Source organism: Bicyclus anynana, chromosome 27 (assembly GCF_947172395.1).
Source record: "Bicyclus anynana chromosome 27, ilBicAnyn1.1, whole genome shotgun sequence".
Classification (NCBI taxonomy): Eukaryota; Metazoa; Arthropoda; class Insecta; order Lepidoptera; family Nymphalidae; genus Bicyclus; species Bicyclus anynana.
In genome coordinates this window covers 4,418,971-4,443,486 of record NC_069109.1, presented here as the reverse complement: position 1 = coordinate 4,443,486, position 24,516 = coordinate 4,418,971, and the positions used below count along the sequence as shown (strand labels likewise).

Here is a 24,516-nt window from a genome sequence, read left to right as displayed (position 1 = left end):
AAATATCAATTTTATAGAGGGAATCAACATAATTAGGATAAATAGGATACTCTTTTTTTGAAATTTTAGTTAATAATTTAGTTATTTTTATTTGAATATGATTTTCTATTTACCTATTATATTTATATACTATAAAAGATCATCATTATCAACCCAAATTCGGCTCACAGTTGAGCTCGAGTCTCCTCTCAGAATGAGAGGGGTTAGGCCAATAGTCCACCACGCTGGCCCAATGCGGATTGGCAGACTTTGTTCTTTCATTGTTTTGTAATTCTTAATTATATATTTTTAAAATGTACCACATATTTGCTGCTTATTTTAATTTAATTTAGTTAATGTCAATTTATTTGTACAATTATAAGCTGTGACGTCACACGGGTCTCAGCTGAAAAACAGCGCCGTGTATTATACTTGTACGTAGTGCACGGCATATGCTGAGCTGTACACCCTTTCTTTTTTAAGGGTTATAGACAGACATGCTGTCATAAGGATAGGGTACTGACTGTCTGTAACTTTTAGATTTGAATAAATTTATTTTCTTTCTTTCTTTCAAAAATGGCCCATCTGCTTTAAATTTTTATAAATGAGGTAGATGTGGCTATCGCAAGCCGTTGTATTACGTGACAGATAAATAAAGTTCGTAATTGATAGACAGTTGCGGTACGTGATAAAAAGTAATAGCTATCTGTTGAGATGTTTTCAAAATACCTAATTGCTTCACAGATTTAACTGAAGTGATCTATTGTCTGTTTTGTAATACCTATTTAAATACCTATTTCGTACTGGCTTTGCTGAGTTGTGATAGCCCAGTGTGAATCTGGACTAATATTACTAATGCGAAAGTAAATCTGTCTGTCTGTTACCTTTTCACGCTTAAACGGCTAAACCTCAGACTAAATACATAAGGACTAGTATCGCACCCAAATTCACGAACAAAATTTTCTGCCATTTTCTAAGGAAAACGAGCTTAGATTTCATACATATCTTATACTAAACTAGCAGTTTTTGTTCGTTTTTTACACCATTTAACTACACAAGAAGGTATTTTTACGAAGGTTTTTAACCGACGGACACGATTGTAAACTATGAAACATCGATTCTATAAAGACAGTGTTTATAATCGCATAAGATCGTTGATCATATACTTTGACAGAAAAATAATGTCTTGCGAGGCAAGTCTTTATCTAATTAGTCTGAGGGCTAAACCAATCAAGATAGAAGATATTATAAGAAGATATTGTGGTAAATGGGACCTTGGAGCAGACCATAGGCTACTTTTTATCCCTAAACTAAAAAGAGAAGGGGCTGAAATAGGGGTTGAAGTTTGTATGGAAAGCCGTCCATTTTTAATCGACTTCAAAAACAAGGAGGAGGTTCTCAATTCTAGTCTATGTTTTTAAAGTTACAGTTATAAAAAAATTGATCATGAAAAAAAATACGAAATGTAATGTAAAATTCAACCCCTAAAGTGATGAAATAGGGGTTGTAAGTTATGAAGTGACGGGCGCCCGCTAGTTTTTGATATATCGTGGGGGTGGTCTAGAAAAGCTTAACTTCAACTGCTCGGCTTAGATTTATTATGTGCATTTTCCGCCATCTTCAAAGTTGACTTCAGTGTTTATACAATAACCAATTTAATAACTGCCTCATTGGTCCCGTGGTTAGCTAGTTCAGCTACGGACAATGAGGTCCAGGGTTCGAATCCCGGGTCAGGCCAACAAAAACAAATTGGGATTTTTCTTACAAGGAAAATCTTAATAGCAGCCTGGAGTTGGGTGGTTGGCGGTGTTAGTACACCCCCGTGCCTCGGAGAGCACGTAAAGCCGTCGGTCGTGCGCCTGATCTCTCACCGGTCGTGTCGGTCTGCCGTCCCATCGAATTTCCAGAGTGAGGGAAGAGAGAGTGCACCTGTGCTTGCGCACACACTTGTGCACTATAATATCTCCTGCGTACATGGCTAATCTCACCATGAGATTAGCCGCCGTGACCGAAAAAAAAAAAAAAAAAAAGTCGGTCGGGAGCATATTATTATTATCACCCTCAACCGCCAATCCACATTGGAGCAACGTGATGGGTCTAAGCACTATATTCCCTCTCCTAATACGAGGTCTGACCATGTGATGGGTTGTTCTGGATTGCTTGGATATTTAGCCCTCATTCGCACGGGAGTTTTTTAACGGACGGAGGGTTCAAATATAGTATGAAGTTAAATGAAGGTCTATTTAATAATAATAATAATAAAATGCTTTATTTAGCTGAGTACATATAACTGAGAAAAGAAAACAAAAATACAAATACAAATTAAGTAATAAATAAATTTATTAAACAAATAAAAAAAACCCGACTGCATAAAGTATAAAAAAACTGAAAAGAAAAAAAACAAGCTCAGTCCAGAAGTGTAGAAAGCAATTAGAAAATGCGTTGGGAGCGAAATAGAAGTTGGAAATCAAGGCAGCATAATGCTAGAGACGAAGGAGAAATGGGAAGCTGTAAGATTTTATCTGAAAGGAATAATAAAGTGTAAAGAGAAGGACGAAAAGAGAAAGAAATAGAGCTCGGTGTTACATAGACAGGGGTGTTGGTGGGTCGAATTGGCAGGAACACCAACGAAAACGAAAAAAAAAAAAAAAAAATTAGAAAATGCGAAATGTAAAAAGCTTAACAAAAGCCGGAGAAGCCGGACACCGTTTATTTTGACCGGACACGTAATCAAAAAGTCCTGCTTTATCCGGACGCCTGGCAACGCTAACCTGAAGTGTAGGTGTTAAGCCTTGTGTGCCTGTAATACAACCAGTAATAGTTTTTTAAATTGTATATAAATTAAGAGTATACTAATAGTAAAGCAATTTTGTAAAAGTAACAGGGTATCTGCGATCATTACTTTCGGAGCTACAGGGATTTAAAAGGTCAGATTTGCGGCGCTGCCGCGGATCCCTGAAAAACGCCTCATACAAAATGGCTCGAAAAAATGACGTCATAGGCAATGTAATGATCGTTAGATTTGTATGCGCGTTCAAACAAAATTACTAATATCTTTGTTATTTGTGCGTTTATCTTTATAGTTCGTATATTAAAAAATGTCACATTTAATGTAAGGAAGCTAAAACTGTATGAATTTCCATCTAATTACGATAAAAAAAATTTATTAGTTTTTGAAATTTTATAATCTCATTTATTTTGCAAATATCCAGACAATCTTTGCTTTTTATGTATAAATTAGTTAACATTGACCCTATTTACCCGAATGTATCATAAAAATCAATATATTCAAACCTAGTCATCATCCCCATTGCCTTCAGACTGCAACACAGCATTGCTGTCTGGTGGAGATAAACATGGAGATAGTACTTCCCCGAGGCATACAATATGCGCCTCGCATTAAAATGTACAAGCTTCACCACGCGTGATGTCATCAGAATACGGTTGCCATCTCTAAAATCTGGCAACCAGGACGTGCTTTTTTTTTTTTTTTATTTATTTATTTTTTTTTTTAAAAAGAATATTTGCCATATTTTTTTTTATAATATGACCAATATTCCCATTCCCCTCCAACTAGTCGGGAAAGACTGTGCTAGGAGTGGGTACAACAATAGACCAATGGGGCGAGGATCGAACCACCACCCTTCGGTGATGAGTCCGACTGCTCTTACCGTTGAGCTATTGAGGCTTCAAATACTTTATTTAACGTTAAGTATTATTAACAACCAATATTCGGGTCACTGTTGAGCACGAGTTTCGTCTTAGAATGAGAGGCGTTAGGACTCCATCACAGCATGTATATCAACAAAAAATAGTTGTAATTATAAAAAATTATTAACATTTTATTTATTTTCACTTTTTAGACAAATCAAATTTACAGTACGATTACCGGTGTTGTATAGAGCCGAGCTTAAATTTTTGAAAAGTTGATGGGTTGGTACATAAGACCACTACAGAAGAACGGCTTGAGGAATTTCAATAATTCTTTTATATATTTTGTTCACTCTTATACAAGAGAAGTTAAAAAATAAAGAGAACTGCCAAACAGCCAAAATCTCTGGAAGATAATGTAATAACTAGTCTTTCTATACACTTAGAATCCAAGTCTTGAAAAAACATCCTGTTATCAAATTATCCTATAACTAGTAGACGCCGCGCGGTTTCACCCACGTGGTTCCCGTCCCCGTAGAAATACGGGGATAAAATGTAGCCTATAGCCTTTCTCGATAAATGGGCTATCTAACACTGAAAGAATTTTTCAAATCGGACCAGTAGTTCCTGAGATTAGCGCGTTCAATTAAACAAACAAACAAACTCTTTAGCTTTATAATATTTCCCGTTCCCGTAGAAATACGAGGATAAAATGTAGCCTATAGCCTTCCTTGATAAATGGGCTATCTAACACTGAAAGAATTTTTCAAATCGGACCAGTAGTTCCTGAGATTAGCGCGTTCAATTAAACAAACAAACAAACTCTTTAGCTTTATAATATTTCCCGTTCCCGTAGGAATACGAGGATAAAATGTAGCCTATAGCCTTCCTTGATAAATGGGCTATCTAACACTGAAAGAATTTTACAAATCGGACCAGTAGTTCCTGAGATTAGCGCGTTCAATCAAACAAACAAACTCTTCAGCTTTATAATATTAGTATAAAAGTATAGATCATATTACGTACCTACAAATAACAAAAATATCTGAAACACTCGCTAGACTGTCCCTTTAAAAAAATTACGATGCGGGATCCTTTTATCGGCTAATAAACCCCATATTCAATAACATAAACTTTGTCTCAAATACATGTGTGTGTTTTTCAAAAACAAACCATGTTTCCACAATCGGCCGGCGAAAACTTTGCAAAGAAATAATGTGTTTAAAAGAATAAATCAACGAACTAGCGACAAATTGCAATATTTCCTACAAATTCCAAAAATGTAGGTAGATTTTGAGAGTCGTGATAGCCCAGTGAATATGACCTCTGCCTCCGATTCCGGAGGGTGTGGGTTCGAATCCGGTACGGGGCATGCACCTCCAACTTTTCAGTTGTGTGCATTTTAAGAAATTAAATATCACGTGTCTCAAACGGTGAAGGAAAACATCGTGAGGAAACCTGCATACCATAGAATTTCTTAATTCTCTGCGTGTGTGAAGTCTGCCAATCCGCATTGGGCCAGCGTGGTGGACTATTGGCCTAACCCCTCTCATTCTGAGAGGAGACTCGAGCTCAGCAGTGAGCCGCATATGGGTTGATAACGTAGGTAGATTTCCTTCCGGGACGCCCATTACACTAGGACAAATCCAAGAAACCCGGACGGATGGCCACCCTACACCAGTAAAGAAAAAACATTAAGTTAGATGATATTATTCGTTGCTAGAGCTAATTCGTGATTGCAATGCCTTAATAGTGTATTTTCCTAGAAGCCGTTAATCGCTTTATGTCACAGCTAGTCGTCGCACCGCGGTTCCACTCGCGTAGTTCCCGTTCCCGTGGGAATACGGGGATAAAATATATAACATATGACACTCGCAAATGACGTGGCTTTCTTGTGATAAAAGAATTTTCAGTATCGGTCCAGTAAATTCAGAGATTACCCCCTACCAGTACCGCAAACTTTACCTCTTTAAAAAATTAAAAAAAATTTAATTATTAATTACACTCTCGATCAAACCTCTTTCATTTGAGACCCCACTCGAGTATATTTGCAGACATTCGGTTATTCTTCTCCACTTTCACTTTTGACGACCTCCGTGGCGCAGTGGTATGCGCGGTGGATTTACAAAACAGAGGTCCTGGGTTCGATCCCCGGCTGGGCACATTGTGATTTTCTTAATTGGTCCAGGTCTGTCTGGTGGGAGACTTCGGCCGTGGCTAGTTACCACCCTACCGGCAAAGACGTACCGCCAAGCGATTTAGCGTTCCGGTACGATGCCGTGTAGAAACCGAAAGGGGTGTGGATTTTCATCCTCCTCCTTACAAGTTAGCCCGCTTCCATCTAAGACTACATCATCACTTACCATCAGGTGAAATTGTAGTCAAGGGCTAACTTGTAAACAATAAAAAAAAAAAAAAACTTTCACCCCCCACAACTTTTAAATGGCTCAACCGATTTTCATCAAACATGTCTAAGAACACTCGCGCATAAGTCACCTTTAATACAAAGAAACTGAATTGAAATCGCTCCATCCGTTTGGCAGTTATAGTGCCACAGACAGACAAACACGACAAACTTATAACACCCCTCTTTTTGCGTCAGGGGTTAATAATATTTGGATAGACATTCTTTTCTTTGCTTTTTTTTAAATAAATAATAAGTAAATAAATATACTTAAACAATACACATCACTATCTAGCCCCAAAGTAAGCATACAGAGTAGCTTGTGTTATGGGTGCTAAGATAGTTGATATTATAATATTAATATACAATTATATACTAGATATAAATACTTATATAATGTATAAATACACACAGACACTGGAAAACACTCATGCTCATCACACAAATATTTTACAGTTGTGGGAATCGAACCCACGGCCGTGGATGCAGAAAGCAGGGTCACTACCCACTGCACCACGCGGCTGACAACCACGATAGATATGCACGAAAAACACAAACCTACACTCCTATAAAAGATAGTCATGTCAATCGTAATATGCTCACACCTTTATCCTCCAAATAGCGTTAAGAACATCATCAACTTGATCCAATAGTAAAATTGCGAGTAACCTTACATGCTTGCTGTTGCGCGAAACTGATTAAAAACTTGAGGGTTCCGTCGATAAATTATTGTTATTTTGGTGTACAAACCGGGCTTACCTGCAACGGCTGTACCATATTTAATGGGGCTTTCACTGGTAGATAGAGGGGGTCATTTAGCAACCTATACGCTATACTTGAAGCCTCAATAGCTCAACGGTAAGAGCAGTCCGACTCATCACCGAGGGGTGGTGGTTCGATCCCCGTCACGTTGGTCTATTGTAGTACCCACTCCTAACACAGTCTTTGTCGACTAGTTGGAGGGGAATGGGAATATTGGTCATATCATAAAAGATATGGCAAATTTGCTATTTAAAAAAAGAAAGAAAAAGATACTTTTATTCCGGAAATCCACATATTATACAAGATTTGTGAAAAAAAATCACGTGGACGAAGTCGCGGGCATCCGTTAGTAAATAAATGCATTTAAATATGGACTTACCAATTATATTGGAGTACACAGCAATGTTCAATACATCAACGTCGAACGTAATGGGGTCTATGAAAAATATAAAAATGCACGCGGATCCCTAAATATCGTGGTCGCCCGTGACCAAGTGGCGATTTGAAAACATTAAAGGTTTACCTTGCTAATGTGTAGCTTGGAGTGTGTTATGTACTCGCATAGATAATAGCCATGTGTGTACATAGGTAGATACCTATTTAATGAGTTTTATACAAAGATTTTGTACTAATAGACATGTTACGTGCCTACAAAACATGCACTTTGTGTTTACTTACATTATATTATGTAATACTAGCTGACGCCGCGCGGTTTCACTCGCGTGGTTACCGTTCCCGTAGAAATACGGAGATAATATATAGCCTATAGCCTTCTTCGATAAATGGGCTATCTAACACTGAAAGAATTTTTTAAATCGGCCTAGTAGTTCCTGAGATTAGTGCGTTCAATCAAACAAACAAACTCTTCAGCTTCATAATATTACTAGCTGACGCCGCGCGGTTTCACCCGCGTGGTTACCGTTCCTTAAGGAATACGGAGATAATATATAGCCAATAGCCTTCCTTGATAAATTAGCTATCTAACACTGAAAGAATTTTTCAAATCGGCCCAGTAGTTCAAGAGATTAGCGTGTACAATCAAACAAACAAACTCGTCAGTTTTATAATAATATACCTATAGCCTTCCTCGATAAATGGGCTATCCAACACTGAAAGAATTTTTCAAATCGGACCAGTAGTTCCTGAGATTAGCGCGTTCAATCAAACAAACTCTTCAGCTTTATAATATTACTAGCTGACGCCGCGCGGTTTCACTCGCGTGGTTACCGTTCCCGTAGGAATACGGGGATAATATATATCCTATAGCCTTCCTCGATAAATGGGCTATCTAACACTGAAAGAATTTTTCAAATCGGACCAGTAGTTCCTGAGATTAGCGCGTTCAAGCAAACAAACTCTTCAGCTTTATAATATTAGTATAGATACAAACATATTCATCATCATCATCATATCAGCCGATGGAGTCCACTGCAGGACATAGCCCTTTTGCACTTCCAAACATCACGATACTGAGCCGCCTGCATCCAGCGAATCCCTGCGATTCTTTTGACAAACACATTATTAATAGTAGATTGTTATACAAGGGGCTAAAAAGACCAATAATATACGAGGTTTTTTTTAAGGCAAAGGTATCGTATAGGATGTCCCATGTCTTCAAATCTCGCTCTATTTGCAACTTAATAAAAATTAAATAAAAAAATAAACGCATTCAACACAGACAAGAACGCTGCATTTCATTCAAATTTAAAGTTTTTTTATATATTTTTCAAAACAATCAGGGCCTGACCTATAATGATTCTATTTTCAAATAAAACCTCATCCGTTTTATAGTAGGCTAATACTCGTAACAGACAAGAATTAAAAAAACAAAATTACTTTAGCCCCTAGAGGCTAAAATGCTTGTTTAGCCCCGCTGTGGAGTTGTAATATGACAGTGTTTTTGAGCAAGAGTAGTGAAAATTCAGTTTATTACCCGTTTAATAATAATTATTACTATTACATCCAGGAAGTAAGGTAACGCCCTTTGTTAACTAATAACTGCGTTACTCAAAAGTCAATAGGTGAAGTACCTTCATATAGATTCATGTTGCAGTCAAAATGTTTACGTAGACATTTTGAAATTTGGCGAATAATATTTTCATCAATATCAACCGATTTTTTAAACTGCGAAAACAGAGAGAGGGTTAACGATTCGACGTGTATTTTTTTTATGTATGAACACGTATAACTTTATACTGAGTAGTTCGATTTTAATATTTTTTACTTAATTAGAAAGGGTATATTTCGAATTAGGTCTCGTATAAATTTGAAAATAAAAATCCAACCCTAAGGATAGGAAAACAGGGGATGATTGAGTGTATACCCATTAATTCTAAATCACGAGTAAAATCACGCATAATTAGTGTCCAGCTAGCCTATTCACTATTTTAGTCTATATTATCAATCAAATTTTGAAAATTGACAAAATGTCATCTACATACTATATGTTATCCACCAGTAAGCACCGGATGACATTTGTAATTTGTATCCTCAGTATACAGAAAACTCCAGAAGGTGTGATCGAGCATAGAGAGAGATAGAGAAACGCTGTCACTCTAGTTGAGTTTGTTGGCTTTCAGTAGAACTTACCTGGTATTAGAGTATCGGTGATAGTCTACAAATAGTCAAACTTGACGTTATATATCAGGCGTCCATAGAATCGCATAGTACGTGTCCGAGTCATCGCATCTAACGGATTTTAGTATTCTTTGTATAGAAAGTCATACAAGTGCGTCTACTAATCCGCATCGTACGGATCGTATCAAACGGATTTTATCTGCCGTAAAATTAAAAATCCCTTTCATGCGATGCGTCCGATACGCACGATGCGGATCTGTGGACGCCTGCCATTAAAATTGCCTGTAAAATAAGCCTACTTAAAAAAAAATAATTTGATTCTTTTTTTTTATGCTTTACAAGTTAGCCATTGGCTACAATCTGATACCTGATGACAAGTGATGATGCAATCAAAAATGGAAGCAGGGGTGGGAAGTGATGATGCAATCAAAAATGGAACCGAAAGGGGTGTGGATTTTCATCCTCCTCCTAACAAGTGAATTGTTAGGAGGAGGATGAAAATCCACACCCCTTTCGGTTTCTACACGACATCGTACCGGAACGCTAAATCGCTTGGCGGTACGTGTTTTAAAAATTCCCGTTTCGTAATAAATTCGTTTCCCGTCATAGCATTCGAGTAAATGTTTATGTCATGATGCGTCAATAAATGTTACTTACCAAAATATTAATTAGGCAATTTATCAAATGTCCGATTTCCCAGTTGGACAGTAACAGAGATAATTGGCATACCTTAGCCTTTATCGGGCTACGGCCAACTCGTCACGCCCTGACAGTCACGTTTCTGCTCAAATGGGTGCAGTTTAGACCTTACACCGACAAACAAACAGACAAAATGACCACTACACCAGCGGCATTTAATCAGTACTAGCGGACGCCCGTGACTTCGTCCGCGTGGAATTCAGGTTTTCACAAATCCCGCGAGAACCATGGATTTTTCCGGGATGAAAAGTAGCCTATGTATTACCTTACCTTATCAGCCGATAGACGTCCACTGCTGGACATAGGCCTCTTGCATGGACCTCCAAACACAACGGTCTCGAGCTGCCAGCATCCAGCGGCTCCCTGCAACCCGCTTGATATCCTCGGTCCATCTAGTGGGGGTCGCCCAACACTGCGCTTTCCGGTGCGGGGTCGCCATTCCAGTACTTTGGGACCCCAACGTCCATCGGCTCTTCGAACTGGCGGCCCGCCCTTTGCCACTTCAGCTTCGCGACTCGCTGAGCTATGTCAGTGACTTTGGTTCGTCTGCGGATCTCCTCATTCCTGATTTGATCACGCAGAGAAACTCCAAGCATAGCTCGCTCCATCGCCCGCTGAGTGACTTTGAGCCTTCTAATAAGGCCCATAGTCAGCGACCAAGTCTCTATGTATTAAGTCAGAGTAAAATCTATTTTCATTCCAAATTTCAGCTAAATCGCTTCAGTCAGACAGCCAAACAAACATCCAAACATACATCCGGAATTGAATATCCAGTTTTTGTGATTTCGTCATGAATGACCTTTCGCATTTATATATATGATCGTTTTAAAGTGATCAAAATGAAGTCGGGTGTAACCAACTAGTCTTTAGTCCCGCCACAGCCTAGCACTTAAGGGGAAAGTGGATCAGTAAGATAAACGTTCATTTTCACCCACACCCACCTATTAGTTAGCCTGGGTGCTTTACATACAAATCTGTAACCAATTATTGATGTTCTATTTGCGGAAGACAGTTTAGCTGATATTGACGACGAGGCTAGTGCTTTGCTACAATCCTACCTGATGGTAAGTGGTAATGCAGCCTATTGTGGAAAGGAATAACGGAAAACTGAAATATACCAGTTTAGAAAGAAGCAAACGTCCGTGACTCAGTTCCCGTGGGATAGTGTTCATCATAAATCCCGAGGCAACCGCGGATTTTTTCGGGACATATGTAGTCTATGTGTTAATCCATGGTATCATCTATCTCCATTTTAAATTTCACCCAAATTGATACAGTAGTCCCGACGTGTACTAGTAATAGACATACACAAACTTTCGACTTGATAATATTAGTGTGATTAATGTAATAAAAACGTATTAAATAATAACTTCAGTTTTCTTTTATATGTAGTAAAACAAAAGTCCAGCGGGCGGGGATCGAATCACCACCATCGGTGATGATTCCGACCCGTTGACCGTAGAGCTATTGAGGCTTTTAAACAGTTAACTATATTCATATAATTTCTTTGTTACAGATGAACAAAACGAGAGCCAGATGAGATCCTTGTGGCACTCCGACCACAACGTAACAGCTTTATCGGGCGACACGCACTCCATCACACCACAGCAACAGAGCACACCAATGAAAAGTATACACACAATAAACAATAATAAAAACACGCAAAACGAGAAAAACAACGATATGCATACCATATCAAAAGCTTCTGTTAAAACTACAGACGATTTCGACGTGAACGAATATTTCGCAAGACTACAAGGTACGAGATACGTGAGCGCTCCACTGAACAGCAACGTGACAGAACAGAACGCAAATTTACAAGCAGAAGAGAACCTTGAGGAGATCAACTTGAATGACTCCGTAGAACCAGTGGGTTCAGAGAATGTACAACAAAGTATAACAGCTGATATTGCACAGAATTTTTCTCAATTACCGAATGTTTTGCCGCACGTAGCGAGTGCAGTGTTCAGTTCTTTCAGTAATATGTTGAGTTTGAAGAGTAGAGAGGTTACGCCAGATGAACCCAAGCATGATGCACGTAAAGCTGATGCTGTGAATGCTTCTACTGTGCCTGAGCCGCCGGTTGCTGTGGCGCCGCCTCCGTTGAAGGAACCACCGACGACTGGTATGTTTGAAGAATTTTTTTATTACATATTATTAATTAACCTATTTTAACGACCTGCTATACGGGCAGCTGGCCTATTCACTATCTTTAATCTAATAGGCACCTAATATAATTAACACCAAGTCAATAAAAACAGCATTTTTCGTTTTCCGTAAAGCCCATTGTCAACAAAACTCACAATGTCATCTTTTTTTTTTGTTCTCTACAAGCCCTTGACTAAAATCTCACCTAATGGTAAGTGATAATGCAGTATAAGATGGAAGCGGGCTAACTTGTTAGGAATAAGGATGAAATCCACGCCCCTTTTCGGTTTCTACACGACATCGTACCGGGACGCTAAATTGCTTGGCGGTACGTCTTTGTCGGTAGGGTGGTAACTAGCCACGGTCGAAGGCTCCCAAATATCAATCGACCCAGCCGGGGATCGAACCCAGGACCTCCGTTATGTTAATCCACCGCGCATACCACTGCGCCACGGAGGCCGTCAAAACTAATATCTACATGGAATTTGTACAGTATGTAAGCGTAGAAAGATAAAATTTGGCAGCGAGGTAGCCTAAACGTGCGCAAAGAACGGATTTTGCGACAGGGTCGGATTAAGGAGATCTAAAGACGGACGTCCGCTAGTAGATGACGATATTCGACGACGATATCTTCACGGAATCTGTACATTAGGTACGTCCATTGATCGCTCGGTTATACAGTCGGTCACGTAACTCTGTCTTGCGTAACAAAGGTTCATAGCTTTCCGAAAACGAGGTAATGACTGGTGTGGTTATTATTTATTATGATGAACTCTCCACAGTTGGAGCTTAAGGTCAACTTTGTGCGTCCATAGAACACCGAGCCGTGGGAATATTAAACCTTAATAATATATAGTACCCACTTTGCTTCCGATTCCGCAGGGTGTGGGTTTGAATCCGATCCGAGGCATGCACCTCCAAATTTTCAGTTGTGTGCATTTTAAGAAATTAAATATCACATGTCTCAAATGGTAAAGGAAAAACATCGTGAGGAAACCTGCATACCAGAGAATTTTCTTATTTCTCTCCGTGTGTGAAGTCTGCCAATCCGCATTGGGCCGGCGTGGTGGACTATTGGACTATCTCAATCTAAGAGGAGACTCGAGCTCAGCAGTGAGCCGAATATGGGTTGATAACGATGGATGTATAAGAAATCTGAGTATCAAGCGGTATGACTTTCATTTTCTTTGGGAGTTTCTTTCTTTGCCTTCTTCAAAATTCCATCCTTCGCCACTGGTACCTGGGATTCCCAAAAAGCAAAACAATATCGTCATCATTAATAATAAGTAGTAACCCATATTTGGTTCACTGGTGAGCACGAGTCTCCCAGAATGAGAAGGGTCGGGTTAATAGTTCACTACGTTGGCCCAATGCGGATTGGAAGACCTCAAACACCAAACACGTAGAGAATTGGGATTAATTTCAGGTATGCAGGTTTTCTCACGATGTTTTTCCTTCACCGTTTGAGACACGTGATATTTATATCCTTAAAATGCACATACAACTGAAAAGTTGAACGTGCCCCGGACATGTTACTTACTTACTTCATAGTTATTGTATCATACAATAATACCTAAGAAGTGCAATTTGTATGAAACGTATGTTACACGTCATTAATATAGAAATAGTATTTAACGAAAAAATAAGCCCAAATATTTTATGATATGAAAATGCCAGATTCCAAAAAAACATGATAGTAAAACATAGTTCGGAACCCTCGTCACGCGAGTTCAACTCACACTTGTCCGATTTTATTCATTATATCCGTATTCATTACTCAAAATATTTGTAATGTGCTTTCCAAATCCTGTGTTATAAACCTTCAAGCAAGGATTAAAAATACCAAAAAGCCGATCAAGTGCGAGTTGGTTGCACCCATCGTGGGTTCCGTAAAAACTTGTAGTTTTGTTAATAACCTCGTTATTAATACAAGCTGGGAGGAAGTTTATTAAAAGCTATTAACCAGATGTATTTTTTTATTATTATTCTTTACAAGTTAGCCCTTGACTACAATCTCACCTGATGGTAAGTGATGATGCTATCTTAGATGGAAGCGGGCTATTGTGTTAGGAGGAGGATGAAAATCCACACCCGTTTCGGTTTCTACACGACATCGTACCGGAACTCTTAATCTCTTGGCGGTACGTCTTTGTCGGTAGGGTGGTAACTAGCCACAGCCGAAGCCTTCCACCAGCTAGACCTGGACCAATTAAGAAAACCTCAATCGGCCCAGCCGGGGATCGAACCCAGACCTCCGTCTTGTAAATCCACCGCGCATACCACTGCGCCACGGAAGCCGTCAAAACTGTTTCCTAATTAATAATTATACAACTTAACAGCCACAATGTCCTACAAATTGCGTGGTTCATTATCTCGTACCGACGCTCAGAAATTTTCATTACCTAGTAAACCAGTTAGCTACCAGAATCAAGAATTTTCGTAAATATGTATAAAAGTTGAGCGACTTATCAAGATGAAGTTACTCACGGAAAATTAACTTGATAGTAATCAATTCTAAAAGAAATTATCTATGGATCCTGGGCTAGCCGATAATCTCGTTCAAAACTGTTCGGGGTGCTTAAGACAATTGTTCTGCGGGCGGGGATCAAACCTATGAACTATTGGCGTGTGTTTGGCACCTTTATCGTGTCTACTTTTGTCATAGTATAAGGGGTTTCACATCAGAAGCGGTTGTCTGCAAACACAATTATTGAATGAAAGTCTGTCAGGTCTAACAATTCCCACTAAGAATGTTATTAATAAACCCTGAGTGGCAGAGAATGACCTTGAGTGGAGTCACGCACTTGTGAACGATGTGTGTAGGGTTAAAGGTACCTTTGACTGTTAACAAACACTCCCCTTTTCCACTCAAGTCACTCCCGCATATCCCAAGTAACCAATAAAGAATTACACAACAAGAGATGTGGACGGCTCGAACAAAGATTACAGTGTATTATTGGAAATAGATAGGCTACTCTAACTTTTTTCGGAACGCCTGTGATAGCGCCATCTAGTAACTAGCTACGGTATTTTTAGTATAGTATCCATTATTGTTATAAAAATAATAATGCTAATCTAATAGTTGAAGAAACCAATAGAGAAAAACAAAAAAAAAGACAAAACGTTTTCCATTGATACCCCCGGGCTCGAACTCAGGATTATTAAATCGTACCTTTATTATACACCACTTTGTAGAACGTCGTTGAAAATAATGTACACTTACTGTCTTTCTTAAATAATCCCTTTGCTTTAGAAATACAAACACATTCTTCCTATTACGCTTCATAATTAAAAGGAAAAACAATTCTTTTTTTTTTCGCTTTTTTTCCGTGCTTATACGGTTTCAATCTCTAAAAACATTTTATTACATACACACCATAGGTCATTGAACTTACTATCCTGGAATCTTAAATCTAGAATGTAGATGGCGCTGCTTCATAAAGATTTCACGTTCTTCTAAGTTCCCATGGCATGGGCTCGAACGCCACGAGCACACTGAATCCGTCCCTACCGCAAGTCGTTGCAACGCGGCGATAACCCTTTTTAAATGCGGAACCCCAAAAATTAACAATGTCCATCATACGTAATTTCGTACCTCAAGGTACTGTATAAGTTTATGATTGCGTGAATTTTTTTGAATTACCCGCGTGGGGTCACGCTGGGTCATTAACATGGCCTTCTTTTTAACAATCTAATGGCCACTTGGAGATAATTTTCCCCTGTGAGTCAACCTCTTTTGAAAACGCCTTTAAATATGTTGTTATGGGATTACGAGATTGATAGCTATTTAGTTTATTTAGATATTTATAGCAACCTATTTTTTTTTTGTATACAAGTAAGCCCTTGACTACAATCTCACCTGATGGTAAGTGATGATGCAGTCTAAGATGGAAGCGGGCTAACTTTTTAGGAGGAGGATGAGAATCCACACACTGTTCGGTTTCCACACGACATCGTACCGGAACGCTAAATCGTTTGGCGGTACGTCTTTGCCGGTAGGGTGGTAACTAGCCACGGCCGAAGCCTCCGACCAGCCAGACCTGGACAAATTAAGACAATCTCAATCTGCCCAGCCGGGGATCGAACCCAGGACCTCCGTTTTGTAAATCCACCGCGCATACCACTGCGCCACGGAGGCTGTCAATTTTAATGGCTTAGAACAGTTAATGATAATCCAAGCCTCCTTTTGTATAGGTAGGGGTCGAGATATGTAGCTTTGACCCACCACGCTACTTTAACGCGTGTTGGTGGTCTCAGCACTCACTTGCACGAGAGGTTTAATAACGGACGTTAAAAAAAAAGAATTATCCAAATAAATGACGAAGTTATGCGTGAACACACATAAAATAGCTATATATATATATATATATATATATATATATATATATATATATATATTCATAAACCGTCCAAATACAACAAATGCATTCACATATGTTCACACGACAGCGTTTTTAAAACATGACGTTTTTATTCGAGCAGTGTTACAATGTTGAAATTCTCGTTTACGTTGACGCGATCATCACAGTATTACAATTAGAAAACATTGAAAACACCCACTAGGCACTCTGATGTTAATGATAATCCAGGCCTCCTTACGTATAGTTAAAAGTCGGGATACGCAGCTTAGACCCACCACGCTGCGTTAATGCGTGTTGGTGGGCACAGGGTGATAGTGTTAGATTTTTAAACGACTAATATCAGCGGAATAATGAGCGAGACCGACAGCTTAAAAGCTCTCTAAAGCACAAGGGTGTAAAACAACTAATTTCTCAACTCCAGTCTGGGAATTTATACTAAGAAGAAAAAAGTTAGTACCTACTTCATTCGAGCGACGACGATTTGAACTCAAGACTTCGTGATGCGAAGCTACATATGCTGACTACTGTACGAACGAAGTAGTTTTTTGTAATATTAGTTTTTCTAGATGATTCCATTCAATAACGACGCCAATTTTTTATTTCCAGGTACAACTTCAAACTACAGAATAACGACGAGAAAGAAAGTATACGCACAAGTACCGGGGCTGAGTTCTGGAGATAACCAAAACATACAGACGTTCAAACCAGGGCCAAGCACGCAAAATACACCATCATTTTTCATACCTGATCCTAACATAGCTAACGTAGCGTATGATGGAAGTAATATTGGAGCTACGACAACATATGATATGCAAACTCCAGTCACAGATAACATAAAAACAGAAAATATATACAAGACTATAGCAATAGATAACGTTGACAAAGGTTCATATGAACCAACTCAAATAACTATGGAAAAAACTGAAGATAATAATAATAAAACAAATATAACAGCAACTGTACCTTTGGTATCAGATCAAACAGGATTTAATGCAACAGCTAATCAAACTAATACAACCACTTACATACCAACTCAAATAGTTGCTGAAACTGCGAATGATAATATAAATGTACACAATCCGGTGATTGCTCAAAGTGGTGCAAACTTAAATATTCAATTTACACAATATAATTTTGACACTGGGCATGCAGCTGAAAGACAACCTGGTTTATTTACAAAAAATAATGCAAATAACGCAATAACATTCGAAGAACACAATTTTCCATCGCCCATAAGCAGCTTTAATCCTATACCTGATAGTAGATTTGAACCACTACCGCCTCAAACAACCGGAGTTATTCCACCGCCACCTATGTTCTCGAATATACCGCGGAGTGACGGTCCTACGACTGTAGGAAAGTCAGTTTTACCACCATCAGTAGCTAGGCGTATTTCTGCTAATCATCCGATAATAAAACCACAAGCTTTACCAAGTATGGCTCCGCACGGCAACATCTTCATTCCTTCAGCTCCATTTGAACCAGAACCACAACAGTTAGCCTCATCGTATAATTCACCCAACCCGCATCTGCAACCTGCAAATATAGAACATTTTAGCTCAGACAAATTGGAATCTATTACACAAACTAATTTACAGACTCAAACGTTACCCCCAGCAAATAATCCAGAATCATCAATGCAAATACCATTACATTCTTCAACTCCATCACATGATTTGTTGATATCTAATTCTTCAGTGCATGTAAAGTCTACGTTACCAGAAACATCCACATCTATACCACATGTTCCAAAAGAATTATCATCAATACCTACGGTAAATCCTTTTTTTGACAAAGAAGCAGGAAAGATGATTACTGGACCTCCTAAAACAATTCAACCAACAAGTAGACCGATTACTGATTCGAATAATGTTATGAAAGCGAAGGAAGCAAATACAATTATGTTTGGTCAGTACTCAAATGAAACCTCGCTTCAAACAACGGTTTCTCAACAAATAACAGGCGAACATACAAGTATTGCACCGCCTATGTTTATCAATCCTTCTACACTAAACATTCCTACTACACAAAAAGCGAAAGAAGACATACAAAAATACCAAGATGCCGCAACTCAGGATAAGCTAACACAGTCCATGATAAATGCACCATCTGAACTTCTTAAAGAGACATTGGAACCACCGAAAATATCAGGAAATCTTAGTTATAGACTGACAAAGAAAAAACCACAGTATTATTCAGGTCCAATTGAAGGTGTTGGTAACATAAGTAATAATATAAAACCGGTACTAAATCCTATTGGATATACCTCATTTCAAGGTGCTATTTTTACGCCTGGACAAATTGTAGAATCTACAAACCAAAATATTGCAACAACAGCATTGACCGACGCTCCTGAAAACGCAATACCATTTGATCTGACTGTGCCTACAGCAGGGTCAAGTTTCTACCCTGGTGATATATTTACTCCAGACCAAAGTGTACCACCCTTGACCCAAGATTACAGTTTACCTAGTACATTTGAACCTCCGACTTCGTTTGATTTAAATAAATCTACAGCAACAGTATACCCAACGTTTGGTGCAAACGAACGAGCAGAGCAGAAACCATTAATGTATAGTGAATTTAACACAGTTTTCGACTTGAGTAGGCAAACTACTGAAAGTTATGAAGAAACTCCTCAAGAGTCAAAAAGTTTCGGCATAATTGGATCGTTAAAATCTAAACTTAGTTCCATAGATATTAATAAGATCCAAAATACCGTTACAACCTTCTTTGATCCCGCATATAATGACACGAAAGTTGAAGAAAAGAAACATGACAATTTATCATATTATGATAACACTTTATCTGTTGGAAGTTATCAAAATTTTTCATCTCCCGAAAGTGCTCATTTAGAAGTATATCATGATCCTAATATTCCTAGTGTTATTCAACAACAAGTGAACCCTAATTTAAACAGTTATCAGACAGACTCTTCACAATTTATGATACAACAGCAGTATCAAACGCAAGACTATTTTAATCAAGCACAAAATTACCATAATACTAATTATCCACAATGGGATGGCATGTACCAGCAAACACCATCTAACACAGTTAATCTGTTAGCACATTCGGCGAATAAATTTGAAGACATCAACAAAAGTGAAACAGTTACTTCAAAAGGAATGGAGGAGTATTTAAATACGCCACTGCTATCTTCAGACACTACCATAAAAACCGATGCGGAACAGCCTCCCAGAGACGATGAATATGAAAAAGTCGTTAATGTTTCACCATTGACAGAATGCATACCATTAAATACCTCGGGTAATCTAGAACAAGTATTAAAAACTGGCCAAGAAATCTGTACTGACAAAATTGATATCCCGACAAGTAGTTCAGTAGAAATATTTGAACAATCTGAAATGTCTAGTGATCCTTCGTCATTTTTTAGTTATTCAAAAGAGGAGCCACATTCACTATTAGAAACGAATTCTTCTAAGGATAAGGAACTAGCTCATAACATTAAAGTATTTTCAGATATTTCCGCAGAAAATTTTTTTGATAGACATCAGCCCCAAGAGTATTTCATTACAAACAAACTTCCTGAAAAAGAGAGGGGAATACAACCTTATACTGGATTCGGAGAAATACTGCACAAATCTACTTTAAATTATAATATTTCATCAAACCTTGGCTATGATTATCAATTTCCTACTCATAGCAACGATAATATAAGCAGTAGTGGATTGCAAAGTCTTTTTGGCACACCCAGTACAGCTGATTCGAATACAAAAGAAATTTTAACAACTGTTGTATTGCCCGTTTTGCAAAATTTGTCCGATGATTTAGTACCACCAGAGTATTTAGATGATAGCGTAAAAGATCAATCTCCTTCCAGCCTTAAAGATAAAATTACAGACGATAATAAAGAAACAGACAAAGTGAGCCATCATGCTTACACACTCTTTAACTTTGGTCAGTCAGATAATGCCTCTGCACCATACGAAAATATAAAAAATATTGAAGAAAAATTGGGCAAAGTGGATATAAATGATGATTCTCAGAACTTATTAAACCAGATATCAACTACTAATCTTTTTGAAAAAAGTGTGCCGATTACAGAGGATTCGCAGCAAGTGTCTGAATTAAGTATTTGTGAAACGTGTCGGGAGTTTAATAAGCCGGAAGACAAAGATTCGGAAGATTTAACTATGCAATTAGTAGAAAATATAACAGCCCCAATACAATTGGCTAACCCAGTTGAATATTCGTTAGCTAGTAGTTTTACTGCCGATAAACCTGAAATTTCTCATATAACTGAAGATATTATTGAAACAATGAAATTACCATCGCCTGTGCCATTAATAGACGATATTAGTGTCAATTCAAACATAAATTATGGGTGGTCAACCAACGAAACTCAGTGTTTGACTCTTCATGGCCATGACTATGGCTTTTCACCAGATCCTCTTTCTATGGGGTTCTTTCAAGATAAAACATCGATATTTGAGAACATACCCACTAACGCCAGCGATGAAATAAAAGCTGAATATAGGATTTCTCAAGAAGATACCTTGTTAATATACCCACCGCTAAACATACCTACTGCACCTCCCGAAGAAGATACAAAGTCAGATGAAAGTGGCTTAGACGTGCATTCTATTGAGCAAGACGCTAAGAAAGACTTTCCTCTTTACGAAGAGTTTACAATAGAGCCATCTGAAACGGACGATGATAAAATAGAGTATAAGGAACGTGAAAGGAGTTCAGACGATCCAATACCAGATGCTGATACGTTCACCAATCGGGTAGAGAGGTATAAGAAAATGGAAACCAATCCGGAACCGGAATTTTTTGATTTGAAAAAAGATTTACCATTTGAACTACCGACGTCAACAAGTCCAGCTTTGACTATAGCTTCGTATTTCGACACAGGCAACTATGCAGTTGAAAATCATTACAGGAATACATTAAACTCTCCGTCCACTGTAACTTATTCCGTCAACTGTACACCAATGCGTATTCCACCGGGTTTCGAAGAGGAATACAAACGTCGTTTGAGCATCGCCGGTGGTCTTCCCGTATTCAGCAATCAAAATATCAATCCTTCTACCATCACATTACCAAATGTTACTTATCTAACAGATAGTTCAGACAGTAAAAGAGCCCCATACACAGAAATTCCGAGTGTGCTGATGGTTGCTGACGTTAAAAATTTGGTTAAAAAGATTATAGAAGATTCATCAGTGACAATTACTGAGAGGTTGCCAGCGTTCTCAAATATTGTTGAACAAAATATAGAAGAAAAACAAGATAAGCATGTAGATAAATTAGCAATTGAAAAAGAGCCTCCGAAACCTATCCAGCCAAAAGTTGAACCGATCGCGGATCCCAATAGTTTCTTTTCATCAAATTTGGATAGCATAGACAACACAGACTCGTATACCTATAGTAGACTATCCAGGAATATAGATAAATCGGCAATTAAAGATGAACCTCAGAAACATATGCAACCACAGGTTGAATTACTTCCAGATCCCAATAGCTTCTTTTCAACAAATGTAGATTGTATAGAAAATTCAGATGCGCGTAACTTTAGCAGACAATCCAGGAACATAGATAAACCAGCAATTGAAAAAGAACGTCAGAAACCAATACAACCAACGATTGAACCGATCACGGATCCAAATAGCTTCTTTTCATCAAATGTAGATAGCATAGAAAATTTAGATGCTTATAACTTTAGTACACTATCCAGGAATATCGATAAATCAGCGATTGAAAAAGAACCTCCGAAACCTATACAGCCAAAGGTTGAACCAATCACGGATCCAAATAGCTTCTTTTCATCAAATGTGGATAGCATAGATAACGCAGACGCGTATAACTATAGTGGACTATCCAGGAATATAGATAAACCAGCAATTAAAGACGAACCTCATAAACCTATCCAACCAAAGGTTGAATCACTGCCGGATCCCAACAGTTTCTTTTCAACAAATATAGAAAGCACAGAAAGCTCAGACGCGTTTAACCATAATAGACTAGAACCCCAGAAACCTGTACAGCCAAAAGTCGAATCACTCCCGGATGCCAATAGCTTCTTTTCATCAAACGTAGAAAGCACAGACAGCTCAGATGCGTACAACTATAGTAGACTATCCAGCTACTTCAATAGTCCACCCAAACCAGATCACTCAAAATCTTTTTTTGAATTAAGCCAATCACAAGACCACTATAGGCACAAACCTAAAACTGATGCTTACGATTCAATACAGCAAAACGTCAAAAGCTTTTTTGATACACAGACAAATGTACCAAATGATGAAGCTTCGAACATTCCAGAAAACGCAAATATAAGTTTAATTCGCGATTTGACGTCATTTAAAAACTTCACTCCAGACGAAGTAGATAAAACTGTCAATTATTTCAACATAGTGCATAAAATTATTAATTCTGAAGAAGTAAATATAGGTGAACCAAAATCTGCAAATTTAGATAAAATCGAACGCCTAGAAACAGACAAAAAAGATAAAGATTTAAAAAACAATCAATTAGGAGACGTTAGTGATGATTTAAAATTTGAGGATATTGTAAAAAATTGTAAATATTGCTGTGGCATGACCAAAAACTTTTCTAAAGTAGATTTTGATAGTTTGAAAGTGAGAAAAGGGATGGATAACAAGTGTGATACAAATAAAGAGGGATGTAGTTTGAATGAAAAAAAAGATGGCGGAGGAAAAAGGGGGATGACAGTTAACTTCGTGGACCAAACGTTTGATGACAATAGTGATAGAATCGTATCGATGAGCGAGGTATTTACGATTTTATTTAATAACTTGCAGACGCCTCGCGGTTTCACCTGCGTAGTCCTCGTTCCCGTGAAAATAAGAGGATAAAATATAGCCTGTGACACTCACAAATAATATAGCTTTCTAGTGGTAAAAGAATTTTTACAATCAGTTTTTTAGATCCAGAGATTTCCCCCTACAATACCACAAACTTTACGTCTTTATAATAATAGTAAAGATTAACAGCGTTCCGCGGTTTTGCCTGTGTAGTTCCCGTTCCCGTACGAATATGGGGATAAAATAGCCTGTGACACTCACAAATAATGTAGCTTTCTAGTGGTAAAAGAATTTTCAAATTCGGTTAAGTAGATCCAGAGATTTTGTCCTTACAATACTTCAAACTTTACCTCTTTATAATAATAGTAAAGATTAACAGAGTTCCGCGGTTTCACCTGTGTAGTTCCCGTTCACGTAACAATACGGCAATAAAATAGCGTATGACAGTTACATATAACGCCGGTTTTTAGTAGTAAAAGAATTTTCAAGATCGCTTAAATAGATCCAGAGATTCCCCCTACAATACCTCAAACTACCTCTTTATAACAATGGTAAAGATTAACAGCGTTCCGCGGTTTCACCTGCGTAGTTCCCGTTCCCGTAGGAATACGGGGATAAAATAGCCTATGACACTCACAAATAACATGGCTTTCTTATGGTAAAAGAATTTTAAAATCGATTAAGTAGATCCAGAGATTTTCACAATAGGTGGAAATCTTTGGATCTACTTATTATTTATTTATTATAGTGAAAACCCATATAAAATGAGGTATTTGCAAAAAAGAAATCGTTTATACTCACATTTTAATCGACGAGAACGTCCTACCATATATAGGGTTTAAGACAACTTTTAGAATGCCAAAATACTTGTTATCTCAAATTCCAAGAATCCCATCTAATTTTGACTATAATGAGAATTTTTCAATTCAAACCAGCATTTTCTGAGATTAGCGCATTCTGTGGAAAAAGCTTTCTTGATATTAGTATAGATGTAATAACAAACTGATCTGTTTAGAGCCTCAATAGCTCAACAGTAAGAGCAGTTGGACTCATCACCGAGGGGTGGTGGTTCGATCCCCGCTCTGCTAGTCTATTGTAGTACCCACTTCTAACTACAGTCTTTCCCGAAAAGTTAGAGGGG

The 24,516-nt window shown here is 38.1% G+C and overlaps 1 protein-coding gene across 2 annotated transcripts in view; it reads left to right on the top strand.

Moving 5' to 3' along the window:
* LOC112049543 (uncharacterized) overlaps positions 1 to 24,516 on the top strand; it is a 119,485-nt gene that overhangs the window by 70,775 nt on the left and 24,194 nt on the right. For both annotated transcript variants that reach the window (XM_052890408.1, XM_052890407.1), the window contains exons 2-3: positions 11,589 to 12,197; positions 17,188 to 23,342. In XM_052890408.1, the coding sequence (XP_052746368.1) occupies positions 11,589 to 12,197; positions 17,188 to 23,342 (6,764 nt within the window). The remainder of the gene's footprint in view (positions 1 to 11,588; positions 12,198 to 17,187; positions 23,343 to 24,516) is intronic.